Source organism: Setaria viridis, chromosome 9 (genome assembly GCF_005286985.2).
Source record: "Setaria viridis chromosome 9, Setaria_viridis_v4.0, whole genome shotgun sequence".
Lineage (NCBI taxonomy): Eukaryota > Viridiplantae > Streptophyta > Magnoliopsida > Poales > Poaceae > Setaria > Setaria viridis.
Window position 1 is genome coordinate 4,752,605 of NC_048271.2, and position 13,530 is coordinate 4,766,134.

The window sequence follows — 13,530 nt, forward strand, 5'->3', positions numbered from 1 at the left end:
GGATTTATATGCTATATTCCCTTGGGAATGTCACCTAGGAGGTAATACTCATCCAATGGCAATTGATTCAGTGGCTGCCATGTCTTGACCACCATTTGGTGTCTACTGCTTACCAGGTGAAGCAACATTTTTGCGCATTGAACATGACAGCGAAGGGTGCTGGCGCCACTGATTTTATATGATGTATTTCTTTGAAAGCTATAGGCTAACTGATCACGCAGGTTTCATTTCAACAGACGTAGGTAAGTAGTGGGTAAGGAGTGGCAATCAGCATCCATGATGAGATCTGTACGAGCCTGGAGCCCTGGAGGCTAACAGAGATAACTCTAATCATTACTTACAAAAAGCAACAACATACCAAGCTGCCAATTAGTAATGTTAAAAAGTTATACAGCATAAAAACTTGCCGAACGCTCCATTATTCTTCAAAGACTGATATGTTCTATTACAGCAATCTGATATTATTCGTTTCTCCATTATTCAGCGTCAACACCAATTAGGTGAGGAAAAAAGATTGTATCAATTTTACAACAATAGTGTACCTGACAGGATATCATTACAAAAATGGCCACACGTCTTGCATGTCTTCACCTCTATGGATTTCGTTAACTCTTGATGTACGTAGTGGAAGGATGAAGTGTGAAAAATAATCTGGTAAAGAGGAGCCAAAGAAATATCTCCAAGAAAACGACTGAAATTGACATCAATATTGCATCTTACAAACAACGATGGCCCTATTGCAAGGCAGTGGCAAGCCCTAGGTCAAAAAATAGACCTAATTTCGTCAGTGACAAAGATCGTCTGCAAAAGATCGCGCTTAATAACTGAGTTTTAACTCGTGGTCACTGAGGAGTGGAGATCCTCAAGTCGATTCCTAAGCTCATGCCATTGTAAGCGATCGGTGCGTACATCCACATCTCATCAGAGCTCAGCATCTGATCATGAACACAAGTAATCTTGTGAGACACTGCTAACAAGCCAATGCGCATGGCAAAGAGAACAAAAGCGTGTCTACTTGGGTTACCTTGATCTGCTGCTGCAGGAACCTGACGTAGTGAACTGCCTCCTCAAGCATTGTGCTGATATCAACCTGCAGAAATGTGTTTCATGACAGTTAGCGAACTCCAGCACTGCCAATTAGACATCGCTGAATTGCGCGCAAGATTATCAATTACTTTGGTTCCATTGGGCACCAGCTTCTGCAGAATCTTGAGCCTCTCATTGATCCTTTCCCTCCTCCTCTGCATTCAAAACAGGAATCAATAACTGAGAATAGACTAGAACGGCACTGTGATGATCAATCTGCACTGTTGAGCATACTCACCCTTGCGTAGAGGCTCTGGGGATCGGTCGCCGACCCTTTCGCTGCCCGGGCTTTCACATTGCCGCCGTGAGCCCCCGAGCGGCGGTTCACCGCGGAGCAATTGGGCATGGACTCGTCGGCTGAGCAGCTGCCTTTGCTTTGTGCACTCTCCTGACTGCACTTCTGCGCCGCCTTGGATGCAGTCTTCTTCTCCTTCTTCTTGTGCCGTCCAAGATCCCCGCCATCGTTGCCGGCCTGAGCCTTCCGCTTCGGCGCCGACACCGCGGCTCGGGCTGCGGCGCTGTCATCGCCTACATTGCGGTGGCTGGCCGTATGAGAGTGATCGGCGGGCGAAGGGTTGGGAGGGACCGTGTCGACGAGGCTCGCGGCTCCCTCCTCCTCCCCGTCGCCGAGGAGGTTTAGGTCGATGGAAGACGCGCACGGCAGCGCCGTGCGTGTGTTGATCCCGAGGGACACGTCCGGCTCGGCGAGGTAGTAGTAGCAGCAGCCGCTGCCATCAAAGTAGGCTCCGCTTCCGCTGCTGTTGCTGTTGCTGGCGTCGCCATTGGAAGGCCAGTAGTCGCAGGCCCCGGTGCCGGGGTCACTGACATGGCCGGGCTCATCAGGCCAGTACGTGGAGCTGGTGGCGCTGATCTCGCCCAGCTTATGGTGCTGACGCTTCTGCTCCTGCTCCTCGCCGCCGTCGTCGTTCTGGTACGGGTACGGCGCCGCGAGGAACTGCGCCACGATCTCCGACTCCTCGTCCGGTGCCGGCGCCGCCTGGTACTGCGAGCACCAGTGCGCGTCTCGGGACTCGAGCCAGGTGGAGAGCTCGGCTTGCGACATTCTGCGAGGACCGAGGTGCAACTGAGCAGGGAGAGCAGGAGTGACTGATCGAGGCTTGGTCTTGGTTGAATGCACGTAGGTGTGGATGGCCGGATGTCGTGACTCGTGAGATCAGTGAGTATTTGTATGGCCGTTGTGACAAAAACTTAACAGTTTCTGATACAGCTCAGGTAGCTGGCTAGGTGCAACTCGGGGAGAGAGTCTGCTTACAAAAATCCGAACAAGTTTCAGACAAGAAAATCACGCGTAGATGTTCGTCGTCTGAGGATGGGAGAGTAGTGGTCAAGATACGCGGAATGGTTCTGATTCAGGAATGGCTTGTTTGTGAACCTGAAGAACGATCGGTTTGACCCAAAAAAGAGAGAGTGCAAACTGGCAGTTTGAATCGCAGGGCAAGTTTTTTGTCAGAATAATCCAAAGGAGGAGAGATCGTGGAGGCAAGTAAACTGAAAAGGAAATAGAGACAGCTGCATGGTGATTGTGATGCCTCATTTACATGCGCATATATTAAGCTGCACATGCAGAGCTGGTCACTCTATTTCCCAAAAAAAATTCAGAGGGAGTGTGTGTTTCAGCGTGATCATTGGTCTGTCAGCTGTAAGCACAGACGCTGAAGCATTCCAAAGCCCATATAGTTGTGCTCGACATGATCTCCATAGCTGTCTCCATCTGGTTTTGGAACATCTAGGAATGGCAAGTCCATGCGTCCAAATTGCAAAATCAGAACCAGGATTGGCCAGAGCCGTCCAACCTTGAACTTGTATCGGCCAGGCCGGTAATCCTACACACAACGTATACCGAAACCTCCATTTTTTGTGTAGTTTTAAAACTTTTTATTGTGGAGTACATAGACTAGCGGGCCGCCGGGAAGCGCCTCTTCGATCTCTCTAAAGTTTGCGAGCTCTAAATCAACAATGCATTACCGAACCAACCGAAGGGCAACCATTGATATATACTGTATGATCAAGTTGTCCTGCAGATCAAATCGCCCTAAAAAAACAGATTCTAACGCGTCATTGTGTTAGATCATTGATACAGAATATATTTTTGTTTGCGATTATGAACTGCTGAACCTAAATTGCAATTGCACATAATCGTACAGTGTTTTATTTTTTTTCTGAAATTAGAAGAAAATGTTGTCCTGGACGTTCCATTGGCTAAATTCTTTTGACTTGCATCAAGGAGCACAATTCTATATCTTTTTGGACCTAGGCGTTGGAAGCACGTATACATGTTGACAGTCTTGCAAACTGCAATGCTGGAGATTCTGTAGCTGTCATATATTTTGTTTGCTCCTGATTTTCCATTAGTACCAATGCCCCAACCAACATTACTGCTGGCCCTTCTGATTTCCCAGGTTATGAGTACTAGAGATCAACGAAATAAAACCCCAAACAGAACAGTCACTAAAACAGCCGAACTGAAACAACTAGTAGTATCCCACGAAAAAGAAGGGGAAAAAAAGAAGAAGTTTCTAGTTGTTCCTTTAGGACATACTGAAGCACTCAGGTGCCGACACACTTGCTATCCAGCTAGCTAGTGTAGTCTGTAGCTTTCCGGATCGGTATTAAAGGTAATCACGCAAAGATGATTACAGTGGTAATCACCCATTTCGGTCCCTCCTTTTGTTTCAAAAAAAAAATCATACATTACTTTGTGAAATTATTTTTTTTCCTCTTAGGAATCTGGTCCAGGCTTGTTGGGCCGACGGCGAAGAAAAGAACATAGTGGGCCAGATTTGAGGTTGTCGGTTGCTTTCCATGCGATATACTCAATTAGTTCCAAAAAGTTCCTCTAAAAAATGTTCCAAAAAAAACAAGAGGAGGAAGAAAGAGAACCCTCCAGGACAGAGAAAAGGAGCTAAGTACAGACTGTGCTGGTGTGCTTTAAGAGCAGGCTGGTACTCTCGAACGAACCCAGACTTTTCCTGCTACTAATCCCGTTTATAGGCAGCCAGGCCAGGTAGGCAGGTGCCTTCTCCATCAAAAACTAGATCACCAGCCACGAGCGCCAACCGCGCAACCACCACGAGATTCCCGTTCAGATTTGCATCGCGGCCTCGGTGGGGCACCCGCGAGCCACCACCCCCCGCGCCCGCGGCCTGTGAGATCCAACGCCTCGACACGTCGCCCCGCGCGCAACCACCGCGACCGACCGGCGGAACGGAACGCTCGGCTGTTGCTGTGGCTAGCTGCTAGCTGCCACTGGGCGCTGGCGCCACTAGCCACTACTACTCCAGTGTAGTGAGTAGTGAGTAATCCAGCCAGAGCCAGCTCCCAACGATAAACAACCAAGGCACGGCAGGCAGGCAGGTGGTTAGGCCGCCGGCCGCTCTCTCCCTCCCTCCCAGTGTCCCACCGATCCAATCGCTCGATCGATTAGGCGGGGCCACGTACTTTGCGTGCGTTCGTAGTTCGTACCCGGCCGCGAGGAGAAAGAAAGACGCGCGAGGAACACGTGGGGCAATGGAATCGCCCCCCGCCCGCTGGCGTCCGCCCTCGCACGGAAGCTGACGCCGACGCCGCGGAGCCGTGCTGCACCGAACCGAAGCCCGCCGCCCGCCTTGATGGAAAAGGTCCAGGGGCGGACGGACCAAGGGGGAGGACTCGCTCGCGCCTGTGCCGGCGCCGGGCAGCTAATCAGGGTCGCGCGCGGGGACGCGGCCAGGCAGCCGGCCGAACAAATGCGCCGGGGCGGGACGTCGGGTCTTGGATGCAGCCGTAGTACGTTGGCGTGGCGTCTGCGGGGACGTATGGGGGGATGGTCTGTTCCGTGGAGTGTGGAGCGAGGGCTTGTTTTATCTCACGCATGTGCCAACCTGCCGCTGCCTGCCTAGCTGCTCCGCTACTAATCCGGATGCGACTTTTATCCGCGGCGTGTTAGGTGCGTGGTATGCAACGTGACATATCGAGTGATAGCAGAGGCTTATCTGTTAGTGGTGGTGGCAATCTTCTAATTGACCACATGAGGTGGCTTCGCGAGGATAAAGTCGCATATGTTTAGTTGCCATTGTTAGCACGTGTTATGTTCTCCAAAAGGCACAGATACTGTTGGGGAGGATAATCTGGAAACGCCACGTAAAACGCCAAGGAAGCAAAATCTTCGGGGGGTTTTCTGAAGAGAAGGCAAAATCTTGGGTTTAATTTAACATCCCCCTCGGTAATTTCTTCACTTGCTTACGTGTATGACGTCCGACTGTGGGAGTGCGCGCATCAGCTGCTGGTGCCAGTGCCATCCCAGTTGATGCAGCTGCGCCGCGGCTTGCCTACCCAGTTGGTGCAGAAGATCCACGCGCGTGCAAGTGATGCCACTTCAGCCGACGGAAGCTCATAGGCAACGGGCTATTTTAATTGACCCCTCAGAGGTGACCAGCAGCAGTCTGTTGGAAACTGGAATCTTCCATGCACGCACCCGCCGCAGGCCCCCATCGCGTGGTCTCCGTCTGACTTGCTACCGGGTCGGAGGTTCTGTTTGGTTTGGACTTGTTGGAAGATGGAACCGTCTCGCCAGGCCAGAGAACAGGGGGCGAAGACCATTTCATTCTTGGCATGTTCATTACGCATGTGCTTTAAAATGCTTCCACACTTGCGCAGTCTCGTCCACTTCCACCACTACTGGCGTACACTATTATATAAGCGAACGCTTAGCTCGCTTTCATTTTGCACTGTTGTTGACCTGGAGCAAAAGAAACTAGCACACCATTTGAGGCTCAGGCTCTGAAGCAAACGAAGCTCTGAGATAAGCGTGACGCTCGTTCAAACACAAAAGTTACCTTCGTTTTTCCTACGAAAAGTACGAAATTACTTGCCTTGCCGTACTAACATTCAAAGGAGACGGGTAATAGTATAAGCTCCAGCAAAGTTTCCGTTCAACAAAAGGCACCAGCAAAGTTCGTGACAGATTAGAGATTACTCGGTGTTCACTCTATTTGAACTATGAAAGCTTAAAAAAACCATTGTTAAATGTTAATTGCTCATTAATCCGCTCCGGGGTTCGTCAGCCCACCTGGCCACGTTCATCGGCGAGATGATCTGCGTCTTAACTGGTCAGATCGGGTCGGGTATGCCTGGATCCATCGAGATGCATCCGCAACCGACGACGACGACCTCATCTCACTCGCATCCATCCACGACGACGCAGCCGCCTCGGTCAGTCCTCACACACACTTCCTCCCACATCCACACTCTCCTACCACAGTGCCGTCGCACTAGCACCCAGTCGTCGTTCTCGTTCCACCACCGCTCAGCTCAGCGCGGGCAAGTTGGGCTGCCCGGCTTCCGCTTCGCCTCCTTCCTCCTCCTCGCCTCCCCGTGTCTTCCCCTCCACGTTGACCACGACTTTTTCGTTGCCGCCTGCCCGCCTGCCTTGCCTGCCTCCTCCACTCCACTCCACCACCCACCCGAGCGAGACGAGGCCCAACCCAACCCCACCCTACCCCACTCCTTCGCCGCCACTCCACCGGCTTCCCACCCGCTGCCGCCCCGCCCCCACCGCGCCCGGCGCCCCACCTGTCACTGTGCCGCGTGCGCGCCCACCCCGGCGACCACCTCACTTCGCCCACCTACGACGCAACTTCCCACGCCCCAGCACACCCGCCACCGCTTTAAAACCTCCTCCTCACAGCTTCACTCTCGCCACTCACACCACACCACAGCGAAGAGCGAGACGCCCAAGCAACCACCACTCCACAGCCTGCCAGCCACCGCGAGAACAAGTCGCAGCGGCCAAGAACTCGTCTCCGGACTCCATAGAAAAGCCTACGCTTTCCTTGCCATGTCTTCCATGGAGCTCCTCCACGCCGTGATCCCGGAGAAGCAGCGCGAGGAGGAGGCCGCCGCGCTGGCGCCGGCAGCGACGACGACGAGCAGCAGCGCCACCGCCACCAGCGGCGACGAGGGCGCCCACGTGCCGCAGGGGTGGGCCAAGAGGAAGCGCTCGCGCCGCCAGCGGTCGGAGGAGGAGAACCTCGCGCTCTGCCTCCTCATGCTCTCGCGCGGCGGCAACCACCGCGTCCAGGCGCCGCCCCCTGTCGTCCCTGCCGCGGCGCCGGCCGCCGCGGAGTTCAAGTGCTCCGTCTGCGGCAAGTCCTTCAGCTCCTACCAGGCGCTGGGGGGCCACAAGACCAGCCACCGGGTCAAGCTGCCGACCCCACCTGCTTCCGCGGCTTCCCCGGCAGTGACCGTCGTGGAGGCCCCCGCCCCAATCACCGCCATCCCGCCGCCGCCGATCGAGGTCCGCGAGCCGGCCACGTCATCCACCGCCGCGTCCTCCGACGGGGCGGCGGCCTCGAGCAGAGTCCACAGGTGCTCCATCTGCCACAAGGAGTTCCCCACCGGGCAGGCGCTCGGCGGGCACAAGAGGAAGCACTACGACGGTGGCGCGAGCGCCGCGGCCTCCACCGACCTCCTTGCCACCGCGGCGGCCGCCGAGACATCCGAGGTGGGGAGCTCCGGCAACGGCAGCTCCGCCGCCCGGGCGTTCGATCTGAACCTCCCGGCCGTGCCGGAGTTCGTGTTCCGGTGCGGCAAGGCCGGCAAGATGTGGGAGGAGGACGAGGAGGTGCAGAGCCCGCTCGCCTTCAAGAAGCCCCGCCTCCTGATGACCGCGTGAAGAAGAACCGGATCTGATCCCTCCCAAGATTTTGGTCTAGCTGCAGAGTTCGGTGGAACACTATTCGTTCATTCATTCGTGTATGGTGCCAGCACTATTGTTTGATTTGTTGTTACAGCTCTTGTACAGAGAGAAAAAGAGTGTGAGAGATACATACATAGCCACACATATACCATACGTAGGTGTCTTCCTCCAATTGGAAGAGAATACCTGTATCCTTAGCTGTCAGTAGTATACTACCGTAGTTCATACTCCATTCTCATACAGATCGAGATGATTGGTGAATTAGTGATTGCTTTGTAACATAAACTTATAGTATAAATGGATTGAGGGTTTTGGAATCAGGTGCCTTCTCCGCAGTACTTTCTTCTTTCATGTCTGGTTGAAGTTTAGTAGGTCGATCGATTCATGTTCTCTTGTTACTCTTGCCAGCTCAATCCATCCGGCTCCTTCCCTTGCTTTCATAGGAAGAAACGGAGCACGCTGACTGCTTCTCCTCTCTGAAGCAACGTCCTCTACCTTTCGCAGAGTTTTCGCCGGCTCGGCCACTACTCCTCACGTATTCAGTGACGTGAATCCCGGTGGTAACTTGATCCGGACCTGGATTCCACGAGCTCCCACCACTTGCCCTGCTGGTTGCGGGACGGCGCGGAGACGCCCTACGACCGCCGCAAGTGGGAACAACAAACCCTGGGGCCGTTGCGGCTTCGGGAACGCCGACGGACGGCGCCCACTAGCGGGTGGAACGGCCGCCGACAGCGACGTCGCCCCGGCCCCCCGCCCGCCGGTGCCGATAAGTGCGTGCCGACTCGCGCCCGCCCAAATCGCTTTCGACGCAACAGCTCGCTACTCCCCGCGGCCGCCCGCCCGCATGGTTTGGACTTTGGAAGCCGCCCGGAAATCTAGCTTGGGGGCGCGCCGGCCTCGCCCGTGCGCGCGTACGTACGTGCCATGATGCTTCCGCCCCCGCCCACTTCCACGCCGAACCGCGGCTGCTGCGTCGTCGTGGCCTCGTGGGTGACCGTGGTGCCGACGTGCGCCGGTGCGTGTCCGCGGCTCGGTCGCGTATGGGCGGGCGTTGAACTGAAGGGGAAGCGTGCGTAGACGACGGGGCGGCCGGGGCGGGGGTTGGGCATGTTTCACGTGGCGGCGTCGCGTCCCGCGGGGAGCGATCTCGTTGGAGATTTCGTGGGCGACCCGCCACCGGTCCGCGACGGTGCACACGTCCTGGAGAGTTCGGCCGGCGGCCCGGCGCGTTCTGGATGCGGGGGGATATGTTCGCACCGGTTTCGTCCCGGGCTTGGCTTCGTGTTGGCAGCGAAGATCCCCTGGGTCCACGCCACGGTGACGTGCGCTGTGTTTGCAGATAGGTGAGGGTTTGCCACGATGGGGGTTCCTGGAGATGCCATTTGGAGCTAAAGTGGGGATAAGCCAAAGGAAAGCCGGCCAAACATGGCAAGTCCAAAAAAAGGAGAGTTCTGATACACTTCCTTACTGATCTCACGAGCTTTGCCAGACGTGGAAAGGACTCGATACCAAACTGCCCCACCTGTCAGTGTCACGTCGCTCTGAGCTGTGGTCTCTCTTTCGATTGCAGGCTTCCGGGTTGGAGGCGCATGTGCTGGGCCAAACAAGGCCTTACATTAGCCGATACGATCAAAACGCAGGCGGGGCGGACTTCCGCGCCAAGGCCGTGTGTGCCGCGCGTTGACGACGACATGGGCTCCTCTCTTTCCGTCGTATGGGCCTCTCTTCCCCAGGCGGGATTCGTCGCCTCTCGCGATCCACGCACGCCGCCGGCCCGCGCCATCCCCAGAGGCCTCCATCTAGTCCAGTTGCTTGAGTTGGGTCGTCCACACACGTCGTGGGCAACGCTTGGCAAATAGGCCAACAAATTGTTGGGGGACAGGAGAACAATATGGGCTACAAACGAGTAGCCAAGTAACAATAGCAGTTCGAGCCTTCTTTCAAGTTGCGCTTGCTGGATGCTTCAAGTTTTCCCCCGCTCCTTTTACCCTTTTTCTTTGCGAGGACCCCGCTTTAAAAATTCTTGAGTAACCTAAAGACGGCCTTGTAAGCATGAAGAGTAGTACGTGTGCGCTTCTATACCTTGTATACAGCAACCCACGATCAATGTCAGAAAATAGGCCTTACCAGCACAAGAAATGCGCCAATTTTCACAACCATGAGTTAATGAAGAAAGCAGCACTGAAACGTGGAAGATGTGCAATAGACCTAAAGACCAAACATTACCCGCTTTACAAGATTCTATTCTTCGATTCAGCCACGCCGAAGTTCAATTGTAAAGCTTTTGCGATGGTGCATCTCTAGTGATTTTGTTCATGCTTCTTTTTATTAGAATATACTGTGACGTCCACTCAAATCTTAGTGTCTTGTGGTTTTGTCTGATTTTGGTTGTGTATTCATTCTATTTTTTTATTACATTAATGATATTCTATCTGGACATTCTATTCTCTATCAATAGATGCCGGCAGTTTTCCTGAAAAGAATTCTCTATCTGGACATCTGTTCATGGTCCTCGAGAAGAATTGTCCTGCATTTTTCTAATAATTTCTAAGCAAAACACACTTTCTAGGAGAAGTGTTCCAACTGTACTTTAAATGGAGTAGCTTGTCATATAGGGTCCCTGCATCTTAACATAATTTAAATGTCTTCCTTCGGAAATTAAGTGGATCTTTGATAAATTTAAGTTTAAATTTTGGTCACAGTCTAATTTTACAACCCAAATTCGTTAACAAAACCAGCCAAAACTAGTGGCTGCCATGGTTGCCTCAAACTGTGTATGTTGCTTGCCAGTTGCCACAGCCACACCCTTTTGATGCAACTAATAATGCAAATGAACATGTAGCCATCCAAATGGGCCTCAGTGTGACACAGATAAAAGGCGTTGCTGTTTCACAAATGGATTCTTCTAGCGAGTGAATAATGCCGTACAGGATCTGAGGCGGCATGTGATCTTTAGAGGATCTTCTCCTTGTACGTTGTTGAGATAGAAGATGCCACATGTGCTTGTGTTACAAATACTGTTGCAGAAAGATCGTATGGTCGGTAGAGTGTTGGATCTTCTGTGATTAGGACCCACAAATATCGGTCGGTGGCAGAGACTGCCACGTACAGTCCGGTTGATAACAGCGGCGCACAGGAGCGTTCGTTGTTGTGGTTATGAGCCATCTCATATTTAGATGAGTCACAAGCCAGCAAACAGCGTTCTTTTAGAAAATCTTAAACGTCCTCAAGCATTTTTGTCCCCTCTAGCATTATTTTTTGCTCCTTTCTGTATGTGCACGAGGGAGCCTGTTTCATCTCTCGGATGATGTATATATTGGGAACATTTGCCTCTTCCCAGAGGGCTTCCAGGTAGTGATCGGCAGCAAGTCTGACCAACGGTGGTGATGGGTGGCGCCGTGGCGGCCGATGGACAAGCTTGCAAGACAGTGAGAACACCGCCGAGGAAACAATTAACTAAAGCTAAAAAAAGAACATCGTTGACTTTTTGCTGAATTTTTAATCAATAAATTTTATTTAAAAATTAGTTGGATAAAGTAAAATCACTACATTAGTCCATCGTATCATAGATTTAACTTGCAGTACTATTTATTTGTGCAAGTATCTGTAGAAAAAAATTGAACAATCAAAGGAATGAAAAAGTTAATGGTGTCATATATTTAAAAATTGATGATATATAAAATAAGGCGAGTTTGTATTTCATAAACTCCCAAGTCCAAAGCCGAGCGTTATAATAATTCTGCATGGCTCTATCCATCACGATACATCAAAACTCACCACAATTAGACATGTCCATGATTAGCACATTTTTAGATTAAGGAAAAATATCCGACTCAACCATTCTCAATGAATGTCTACAGCCAAACGGAATAGAAACAAAAATTAGCACTTAGGCTACCGCCAATGCATGGCAGAACATAGCATTCAAATGAAAGAAAAACTACAGACTCTAGCACTGAAGCCTATTCTTGACTTTCCAACCGAAGTTGCTAAAAATTTCCATCACTGTGACTTCCAGCTTTTGATAGCTTTCTTTTAGATTAATCTTCTCTTCTTCTTTAGATAGAAGTAACCAACTTCTTATCCGGTAGGTCCCCTGAAAATGACCTGCATACAAGAGTTAGGGGTGTTTGTGTTGAATATAACATCATTTCTACTCAACCAAATAGCCCAACAAAGAGCTCTAGCTCCCACAAGAATTTGATTTCTAAGCTTCATACAGAAATTTCTAAGCCAAGAACCCAATAGATTAGAGACACTACTTGGTGGTTGAATACCGAAAGTAATATGCACAGCATTCCAAACAAACCTTGCCATATGACATTCAAAAAACAAATGTTGTATAGTCTCATTACAGCTACAGAAGCAACATTTGGTGCTGCCTTGCCATTTTCTTTTAACCGGGTTATCCTTTGTTAGAATGACACCCCCCTCTTCAAAGACCACAAGGAAACTTTAATTGAGTGGTATTTTAACTTCCATAAGACACACCTTGATAGTGTTCCCTCAGTCCTCATTAGGTCTGTATACATGGACCTAACTGTGAATTTATTGCTTTTATTCAGATTCCAAACAAACACGTCATCCTACTCGTTCAGCGAGCAGTTTGCCAACCGGATCAAACCATTGAGCCAATTGTTTCCCATAGTTAACACATGTGATGCTACAGTAAACATATGCTAATCATGGATTAATTAGGTTTAATAGATTCATTCGTGCATTAATCCTCATTTATGTAATTATTTTTATCATTAATTTATATTTAATACTACTAATTAGCATCTAAACATCAATATGATCCGGACTTAACTTGATCCACCCACTAAGCCTGACCTAGTACGACCGAGGCTACGAACATGTCAGATCAGCCCCATATTTCCGGTTTCCACAATCGGCACCCGGTCAAGATTCTCTGTGAATTAGCTCTGCATGTGAGGTCATCACAAGTTACATCACCGCACATGCACTAGGGCAATGTAGCCCTAGCTTTTTCAGAGCTGCATTTAGAAGGCCAGTGATGATTGACCTTCAACAGAGCTCGCCATCTGTCCGTGGACAAGGCCAGGATCAGGGTAGCGTCGGAGTAGGTCTAGGAGATGGTCAGATACTCAGATGGATCAAAACATTTCCATTTCTGCGAGCAGCTTCGTTTCAGTTCTTGCAGAGGCACCATGATCATTGAGTAGCGATCGCTATGGTGCCATTAGAGATTAGGTCAAAACACCGGGCTTAAATTAAACACGTACGGCGTCCTCGCGTCCGCATGACATGGCCGGAGGCGCCGTGACACCGGTGCAGTGAATTCCAGGGCCGGCCCTTGTCGGCAAATCACGTCGGACGGCTACAGTGCCGTGACGGCCTTTAACATGCACGTCGCGATGTGATGGCGAGGCGCGCAGTAGGAGATGAGGAGGAAGGAGCTCTCACACCGTGAGCGCCCGGCCGGAGACGCTGTCGCGCACAGCCAGCGCTCTCTCCCGCTCCATCACCCCCATCCACTGGCTTGCTTTCACCTCCGGCCCCGTCCTTTCGCGTTGGAAAAAACACACACGAGTGACGGCGACACGACCGTGCGCGCGCCTGTATGTTGCGCGCGGCATCAGCTCGGCCCATCGACGGTGGCCGGAACACCGAGCACCTGACATGATAAGCCCGGCCGGAAACCTTTCACGCTGCTGTCCGCAACAGTTGCCGCATTCAAAGTCTCCTACTTGTCAAGTCAATTCGTCCGTCGGGTGACTGAC

At 51.7% G+C, this 13,530-nt stretch overlaps 2 protein-coding genes across 2 annotated transcripts; one reads left to right on the top strand and one right to left on the bottom strand.

Moving 5' to 3' along the window:
• Positions 1 to 396: 396 nt before the first annotated feature.
• LOC117838221 (uncharacterized) lies at positions 397 to 5,006 on the bottom strand. The gene is made up of 4 exons (XM_034718165.2): positions 1,325 to 5,006; positions 1,176 to 1,241; positions 1,025 to 1,090; positions 397 to 935 (listed from the first exon to the last, which is right to left on the bottom strand). The coding sequence occupies exons 1-4, from the start codon at positions 2,147 to 2,149 to the stop codon at positions 843 to 845; spliced, it is 1,050 nt and encodes a 349-aa protein (XP_034574056.1). The 5' UTR covers positions 2,150 to 5,006; the 3' UTR covers positions 397 to 842.
• A 1,771-nt stretch (positions 5,007 to 6,777) lies between these two features.
• LOC117835446 (zinc finger protein 1) lies at positions 6,778 to 8,103 on the top strand. Its single transcript, XM_034714791.2, has one exon. It carries the CDS (start codon positions 6,923 to 6,925, stop codon positions 7,757 to 7,759), a length of 837 nt encoding a protein of 278 aa, XP_034570682.1. The 5' UTR covers positions 6,778 to 6,922; the 3' UTR covers positions 7,760 to 8,103.
• The last annotated feature ends 5,427 nt before the right edge of the window (positions 8,104 to 13,530 follow it).